At 49.6% G+C, this 8,218-nt stretch overlaps 1 protein-coding gene across 1 annotated transcript; it reads left to right on the forward strand.

Annotated features, from left to right (window-relative positions):
* The first annotated feature begins 4,381 nt into the window (after window positions 1-4,381).
* PRODH2 (proline dehydrogenase 2) lies at window positions 4,382-8,218 on the forward strand. Its single transcript, XM_074306719.1, has 10 exons — window positions 4,382-5,052; window positions 5,177-5,370; window positions 5,499-5,634; window positions 5,714-5,800; window positions 5,885-5,965; window positions 6,069-6,236; window positions 6,312-6,478; window positions 6,559-6,669; window positions 7,678-7,763; window positions 7,969-8,218. Exons 1-10 carry the CDS (start codon window positions 4,867-4,869, stop codon window positions 8,136-8,138), a joined length of 1,386 nt encoding a protein of 461 aa, XP_074162820.1. The 5' UTR covers window positions 4,382-4,866; the 3' UTR covers window positions 8,139-8,218.

The following is an 8,218-nucleotide window of genomic DNA, read 5'->3' on the forward strand; positions in this document are numbered from 1 at the left end:
CTTTACATTATCTGTGAATTTGGCAAACTTGCCATCTGTAGCTTGATAAGTTATTGATCAAGAAGCTAAAATAGCATAGACCTCTCGTCTACTTATATTCATTAAATTCTATTTCCTAATTTTGATGATTTTTTTTAACTTCCAGACGTCATCTGGACTCTGATCTTTAGGGGTTACTTGACAGCTTGTTCAAATGGTTGCATTTCTCTGACCTTGGTGTTCACTTTTTCCATTTCAGATTCACTTGGGAAAGTACTATGAGACATTTTAATTTGGGCTAAAAGTGTTCCCATTCTGCCATACCATCCGACATATGGTAGATGGGCTGGTGAATAACCTAGCCTCGAGTTCAATCTTTATAAAGAGAAGATTTGTAAACTTTCAAATTCAAGGTTTTCTGTCTGCCAATAAAAAAGCAAAATCATACTTTAGAAATAACCTTTTGAAGTTAGGGAAAAAAATCAAAATAGAACCAAGCAGAGATTCTTTTGGTTCCCTACTGGAAACCTCTTGCCACGCTGGCTATAAAAAATACTTGGAACCTAGCTATCCAAACAATTCTATCTGAATGTCTTATCAAATCCATAGTCCTCCATCTTTTCAAGAAATGTTAAATGAACGCTCCAGCATCCTTCTCATCATTACTTTCATCACAACCCTTTCCAAAAAGGAAATGAGACTGTCCGAGTGGGATTTGAACTTGGGTCCTCCTGACTCCATGGCTGGAGCACGGTCTAGCTGTCCCAATGTGAAATGTTTTTGATGAAGCTAAGCTGGTTCTTTGCAAGGTTGTTTATTTTTAGACGCTTGCCATTCACATGTTTAATTGAGAATTTTTCCAGGAATCTAAGTGAAGTGGACTGGCCTCCAGACTGCAGATTGTTTTCTTCCCTTTTGTGTTTGTTGGGACATTTTTCTTCCTCCGGTTTGGGTGCGTCTCTCCCATTTTCTGTGATCTCTCTGCAATAGCTGTGGCCAGGTCTTTCACATCCCAGGGATTTATGTCATTCATCAGTGCCAGGAGCCAGTACTATCTTTTACTGTCTCCTTATCTTGGGTATCGATTCCTTGTCCCTTTTTGTTGTGTCGAGCAGCTCTATTTTCTCTTTGTCATCAGTTATCGTCACCCCTTCTCTCCCAAGCAAAGGTCCTATCCTTTTTGATTCCGACGTAATGGGACTCAGTTGAAGGAGATGGACTAAGCGGCCTTAGGTGGCAGGGGCTACCTGGGCACCTAGCAGGTGTCCCACATGACAACTGAGGTGCTGCCCTACAGTGAGAACTGTCCATACTTGGCTCCCTTTCTCCTTTCTGCACTCCGAGAAGCAGGTTCTCACTTCATTAACTAAAGTAACCAGATGGCAAAACGCTCAATCCCACAGCTAAGTGTTTTCATCAGCACATTATCTAGTGCGCACGTACAGGCTTTGCCAAAGCTAGCGTATCTTCATGCCTTATCACAGGACACCGATAGACTACTCCGGATAGACGTGCGGTTTGGAACATGCAAAGCTGGCCATGATTCAGTTTTTATTTAGAGATCAGAAAAGAGAAAAATGGGACATTATTCTAAAATACCAAGTGTAGCAGGGGGTTGGTCAAGGAGGTCCTTGATCAGTTGAGGTTCCCCCTGTTCATTTGTTGAAGTTATAGGTTTTCATGTATAACATGTATTGGATTGCTTGCCATCTAGGGGAGTGGGGAAGGAAAAGGAGAAAATCTGCAACACAAGGGTCAATGTTGTCAATTATCCATGCCTATGTTTTTTTTTTTTTTCCAGGTATAGATTTTTTATTTTATTTTATAATTATAACATTTTTTGACAGTACATATGCATGGGTAATTTTTTACAACATTATCCCTTGCACTTACTTCTATTCAGATTTTTTCCCTTCCTCCCCCAACCCCCTCCCCCAGATGGCAAGCAGTCTTATATATGTTAAATATATTACAGTATATTCTAGATACAATATATGTGTGTAGAACCGAATTTTTTGTTGCACAGGAAGAATTGGATTCAGAAGGTAAAAATAACAGTTTACATTCATTTCCCAGTGTTCCTTTTCTGGATGTAGCTGGTTCTGTCCATCATTAATCAATTGGAATTGGATTAGCTCTTCTCTATGTTGAAGAAATCCACTTCCATCAGCATACATCCTCGTACAGTATCATTGTTGAAGTGTATAAAGATCTTCTGGTTCTGCTCGTTTCACTCAGCATCAGTTGATGTAAGTCTCTCCAAGCCTCTCTGTATTTCTCCTGTTGGTCATTTCTTATAGAACAATAATATTCCATAACATTCATATACCATAGTTTACCCAACCATTCTCCAATTGATGGACATCCATTCATTTTCCAGCTTCTAGCCACTATGAAAAGGGCTGCCACAAACATTTTGCATGCCTATGTTTTGAAAATAAAAAGCTTTATAAAAAAAGAAATTATAGTTTTTGAGTGTACCCATTTGCAAAACACTTATATGGATATGGAAGATAGGCTGGTAAATGACTTAGCCTTGAGTTTAATCTTTATATATTTGTAAACTTTCAAATTCGAGATTTTTCTGCCAATAAAAAAAAGCAAAATCACACGTTAGAAATAGACTTTTAAAGTTAGGAAAAAATAAATCCCAGGACCAAGCACAGATTCCTATGGTTCCCCACTAGAAACCTTTCGCCACGCTGGCGCTAAACAATACCTGAAACCTAGCTATCCAGACAACCCTGATTCTATCTGAATGTCTCATTATCGAATCCACAGTCCTCCATCTTCTTCTCAAGAACAGTATGAGATACTAGTAAACAATTGTTCTGTCCTCTTTTTCCCTCTCTTCATCTCGCCTCCAACAACTAGATTATTTTGGTTTGACTTTTGTACCTGCCATCTTCATTCTACCATTTCCCAACACAACATGACCACACACCCTTTTTCATACAAGAAAATAAAATGTTGGTTTGCTGGGTGGTGCAGTGGATAGAACACCAGCCCTGAAGTCAGGAGGATCCGAGTTCAAATCTGGCCTCAGACACTTAACACTTTCTAGCTGTGTGACACTGGACAAATCACTTAACCCCCAATTGACTCAGCAAAAGATTTTTTTGAATAAAATAGTTACTTGGTGGACAAGGTCAGTGAGCTACTCTGCTTGCAATTTAGCTTCCCTCATCCTTACTCAAACTGTGCTGGTATCTAAAAGCAGTTTTTTTTTTCATTTACAACTCTTGTTTGCAAAATGCTTTTCCCTCCACCCCAAGAAAATAAACTATATTTTCAATGGCCTTCATCTTCAAAATATCCCAATAAAATATTATAGGAGAGGATAGGAGAGGACAGACATGGCACTCTACACATTTTAGATTGCTAAAGGTTATTCGTAGGATTTTGAGGATAGAAAATCATTTTTGCTCAAATTTTAAGTACATGAGTTAGTATTTGCATTCTACCAATTTAAAAACACAATGTATATTTTAAGAGTTACTTGGTTGAGCAGAACTTTTTCCCCCCTTCTCTTTTCTACTAAATCTGGTGGTAGAGTCTTCAAGGGCAAAATAAGAAAGACTTAAGGATCTGGGGAAATGTATACTTCGCCAAGCATTTTTTTGACCTTCCAATGGCTTCCTGGTCCAAACTTCTGGAAGAAGGCAGATGCTGTCAGGAGGTTTTACGTTCTGCCTCTCCAATATCCCTCCTTCACAAATTCCCTGTTTAAGCCATCTCTCCAAACTTGGCACTTTTGTCTCCAGAAGTATTTCACTAAGGTGTGATGACAAGGTGTCCTAGATGAAGACTTCTCTGATCTTCACCCTCCACTTGTCAATTTTCTTCCTTTTCCCCAAATGACCTTGCATTGTATTTGGCTCCCGGGTTGTATTTGCCTCTCTTCCCCTGCCCCTGATAGAGGGTAAGCTTTTGAAGGGCAGGGGACACCCTTCTTCTAATAAAGTAATTTTCACCGGAGAGGTTCTTGATCAGTGTTGAGTTCAACTGAGCTCATCTGGATCTCAAGATTCTACAATATAGCGCAGGGTTTCACAATCACATAATGAACGACAGGAGCCCGAGGGCTTCAGGTAATAGTTCTCTAAAGTCCCACTGATAACCCTTGGCCCCCGTTCTACAGAATCATAGACCTATGAACCCATTATCAACATCTGTTGCCATTCAATCATGTGTTCAATTGAGGTTTCTTGGCAGAGTGCGATTTGCCATTTCATCTTCCCATTCATTTTGCAAATGAGGAAACTGAGGCAGGCAGGGTGACGTGACTTGACTTGTCCGGAGCCATACAGTGACTAAGCTCTTGCTATTATGGGTCCCCCATGACTACCTTGGTGCTGAGATTGAAACAGCCTTTTCCCAATGAACCCAGCCAGAGGCCAGAGATCCACAGGGTCTGTCTTTGGCTCTGCTCCTCCCCCCTCCTTTGACCATGGTATTCGAGGTCCAGGATTTTCATTCCTGATCTTTACTTATCTTTAACAAGGCAATTCAACTCAAGCTAGGAACAGACTGTCATGAATAGTGCCCGAATCAAGAGTTGTTCCTCCCAAGTTCAAGCTACTCTTTCCTAAAGAGTTAGATATGGGAAGAGAAGGGGCTCGTGGGTAGCTCCAGGACTGCTGTCTGGTCCTACCATCATGTAATAAATAGCTCAATCCAACATAGAAATCTGGGAACATCCCCTGCCCCCCCATCCCAAACTTGAACTCTGCCCCAAGTCTGGTTAATGAGTTACCCATCCTCTTACCGCCCACCAAGGAGCCACTGACCCTAACTGTGTTCTCCCCTGTTAACTGGTCATATGCCGTCCAAGAGGTGGTTCCATTGATTGCCTTCTGTTGAGACGGAGTCTGGGATTCAGGCCGAATGCTTCGAACCAGCCGACCACTGCTGTCCCGGGGGGTTTCCCAGCTGCAGGGATCAGGAGCCCAGAAGCCCATTTTGCGGTTTGATGGAGAAGCTTTCCGCCTCAAAAGGACAGGGGAATTAGTGCGCGCTTTGCTGGTGCTTCGGCTCTGCGCGTGGCCCCCATTGGTCACTCATGGTCTGACGGTGAGTGTCCTTTGCTCCGGACCCCCCACAGGAGAGTTCTCTAAGGTCCGCCCAATTCCGGTTCTAACACGGTTCTTCAGTCATTTTCTGGTTGTAATTCTCGTTCTTCCTTCCTATCTCCTAGCTTCTATCTTGGTCCCGGAGGCTCCTGGGCTCCCGGCTATCTGGGGCCCTACTTCGGGCTTCGGTGTATGGGCAGTTTGTGGCTGGGGAGAGCACGGCCGAGGTGCGAGACTCCGTGCAGAGGCTCCAGGGACTTGGGCTGCGGCCACTGCTGGCTGTGCCCATTGAGGAGGAGCCGGGGACCGACCGGGGAGGGTGAGAACATGGATCTGGGTGTGGTGGGGGTGGGACAGTGAAAGTTGGGGAGGGAGAGAAATGTTGGGGCTGAGGAGTGGGGGAGACCAGCAGAATCCCGACACCTCGGCGTCTCTTTCCGTGAGCAGAGAAGCCTGGTACGAGGGAAACCTGACTGCCATGCTGCACTGTGTGGACCTGTCCTGCGGGCCCCCAGGTTCCCTGCCGGCTCAGCCAGTGCTCATGCAGCTCAAAGTGACCGCGCTGACCAGTGCCGCCCTCTGTGTAAGAGTGTTAAGATGGGGAGGGGGGGCCTGGACCTAAAGCCGACTCCCTGAACCGTGTACCCCCCTGCTCATTTCAGAAGGAACTGACGCTCAGGCTCAGGGAGCCGGGGACCGCCAAGGAGCTGAGTCCGGAAAGGCTCGCTGCCGCCATGGAGAGCGGGGAGGTGAGCGTCTCCAAGCCCCGTTAGCCCCGAGCACTTGGGGACGTCTCCCCGAAGCCCCTGAACCTGAGCTCTGCTCTCCCTCAGGACCTCGGGATTTCCAGTCTCAGTCCTGAGCAGAACCAGCACCTCGGAGCCTCCCTGAGCCGCTTCCACCGCATCGCTCAGGTAGCCTCGGGCCTCAGCCCCTGCCAAGGTCCCGGCTCCGGCCCGGCCTCCTCCTGCCCGCCGCCGGCCTCTGACCGCCCCGCACCTCTCCCCCTCTCCACAGTACGCCCGGAGCCGGGGGGTGCGGCTGCTGGTGGACGCCGAGTACACGTCTCTGAACCCGGCCCTGTCTCTCTTCGTCTCCTCCCTGGCCCAGCGCTGGAACTGCCGGCAAGAGGCCGACGGGGACGCGGCTCCCTGGGTGTGGAACACCTACCAGGCCTATCTCCAGGTAGTGAAGGGGCAGCCCAGGGGAAGCTGGGGTTGCTGGGAGCGGGACGGGCCCTCACGCCTTCTCCGCCGCCAGGACACTCACGAGCGGCTGACGCAGGCGGCCGAGGAAGCGGAGCAGAAGGGCCTGGGCTTTGGGGTGAAGCTGGTCCGCGGCGCCTATCTGGAGACCGAGCGGGCACTCGCCCGGCAGCGGGGGGCAGCGGATCCCACCCAGCCCGACTACGAGGCCACCAGTCGAAGGTAGACGAGGGGGCGGCTCCCCGGAGGGGAAGGGGCCCGGGGCCCCCGCGCCTCCCTCTCCCCCTCACCCCTTCTCCCAGTTACAGCCGGTGCCTGGAGCTGATGCTGGGACACGTTTGCCGGCGGGGCTCGCGGTGTCAGCTCATGGTCGCTTCCCACAATGAAGAGTCTGTGCATCAGGCAGTCAAGAGGTAAAGTGGGGGCCAAGGGGGCCCCGGAGTGTCCCTACGGAGGCCGGACGGTCACAGAGAACAGGAGCAAAGAAATGGGGTGGGGGAGGGGCTGCGGAGGTGACCATTTCAGTCCCCTTATTTCAAAGGGAAGAGAACTGGTCCAGGAGGCTTCAAGGGTCCCCAAGCTTTCTAGGAGGAAGTGGCAGATCTGAGGAGGAGGCTGATCTCCCCAAAGAGAGATGTAGGATTTGAGGAAAATGGGGGCCGTGTTCTGGCCTGTGGGCGCTCTAACGAGCCTTCCTCAGCTGACTTTGCATATTCCATGTAAGGGAAGGAAAGCGGGACTGACCCGGCTCAGAGGCCGCCTTAGACATTCCTGGAGCTGGGAAGCCACAATTAAGTCACTGAAGCTCCCCCAGCCTCAGTTTGCTCATCTGTAAAATGGGTACAGTCTGCCGGACTCACCCCAAAAGGTTGTCGTAAGGCTCAAATGAGATCAAGTGCTATATAAATTTGGCTCTTTTGTTAATAGTTTTGCGACTTGACTTGTCTGTAACAAAGTCTCAGTCGATCCAGTCAATGTGCAAGGCGCCGCGCCGGGCGCTGGAGAGTCAAAGACAAGAATGAACCAGTCTCTGCCAGCGAGGGGCACATGTTCTCAGGGGGCGTAAAACACGGTCACAGATAAACACAAAGCAAGAGAGGGAAGAGAGGACGAAGGAGGGAGGGCAACGAGAAAAGCTTGGAACAAACCAGGGAGCCGAGGCAGGCCTTGGGGGCTGGCTGGGGCGGGGGGGCTAGTCGGAGAGGCGCGATAGGAGAGAAAGCTTGGCGCTGTCTGGGGCCGCATGACGGCGGGGTGGGGGGGAGGGAGGGCAGCCCCTGACCCTTCGCCCGCAGGAGCGCTCTCTCTCTCCCAGAGGATGTGCCCGGGGGGCACAAGGCAGGCCCACACGTCCCCAGTGCCCAGCAGAGCCCCCACAGCATTGATTGGAAAGCATTAACCTTGCTCCCCCAATGCCACAGGATGTCAGATCTGGGCATTCCTCCGGACGGGGCCGTGTGCTTTGGACAGTTGCTGGGCATGTGTGACCATGTCTCCCTTGCCCTGGGTATGTGTTCCCAGCACCCACCAGCCTGTTCTCCAACCCAGAGATGGGCAAGATTCCCATGGGGAGGAGGGGGGACGGCCTTCCCCTGAAGCCCCCTAGCTGACCCTTAGTCCCCCATGGTGGTTGAAGTGGGAGGGCCAGGGCAGGGGTGGGAGGACAAGGAAGGAGGCAGTCCTGCCCCTGCCCTATGTCTCCTCTCTCCCAGGGCAGGCTGGCTACGCCATCTACAAGTCCATCCCCTACGGAGCTCTGGACGAGGTGATTCCCTACCTGCTTCGCCGGGCCCAGGAGAACCGAAGCGTGCTTCAGGGGGCCAGGAGAGAACAGGGGCTGCTGAGCCAGGAGCTCCTCCGACGTCTGTCTCGCAGCCCTTAAGGCATTGCCCCGTGTTCCCGCCTCATCTCTGGCCTCCCTTCTCACCCCAACATCCGACATTAAAGGTCCCTAAGAAACCC

Source organism: Sminthopsis crassicaudata, chromosome 3 (assembly GCF_048593235.1).
Source record: "Sminthopsis crassicaudata isolate SCR6 chromosome 3, ASM4859323v1, whole genome shotgun sequence".
Lineage (NCBI taxonomy): Eukaryota > Metazoa > Chordata > Mammalia > Dasyuromorphia > Dasyuridae > Sminthopsis > Sminthopsis crassicaudata.

Bases quoted from the DNA above. Each gene is read 5' to 3' on its own strand.
- PRODH2 (XM_074306719.1), top strand. From the start codon at position 4,867: ATGCTTCGAACCAGCCGACCACTGCTGTCCCGGGGGGTTTCCCAGCTG. The intron at 5,053-5,176 runs GTGAGTGTCCTT...CCTATCTCCTAG, and splicing joins TGGTCACTCATGGTCTGACG to CTTCTATCTTGGTCCCGGAG. The intron at 6,670-7,677 runs GTAAAGTGGGGG...CCAATGCCACAG, and splicing joins GTGCATCAGGCAGTCAAGAG to GATGTCAGATCTGGGCATTC.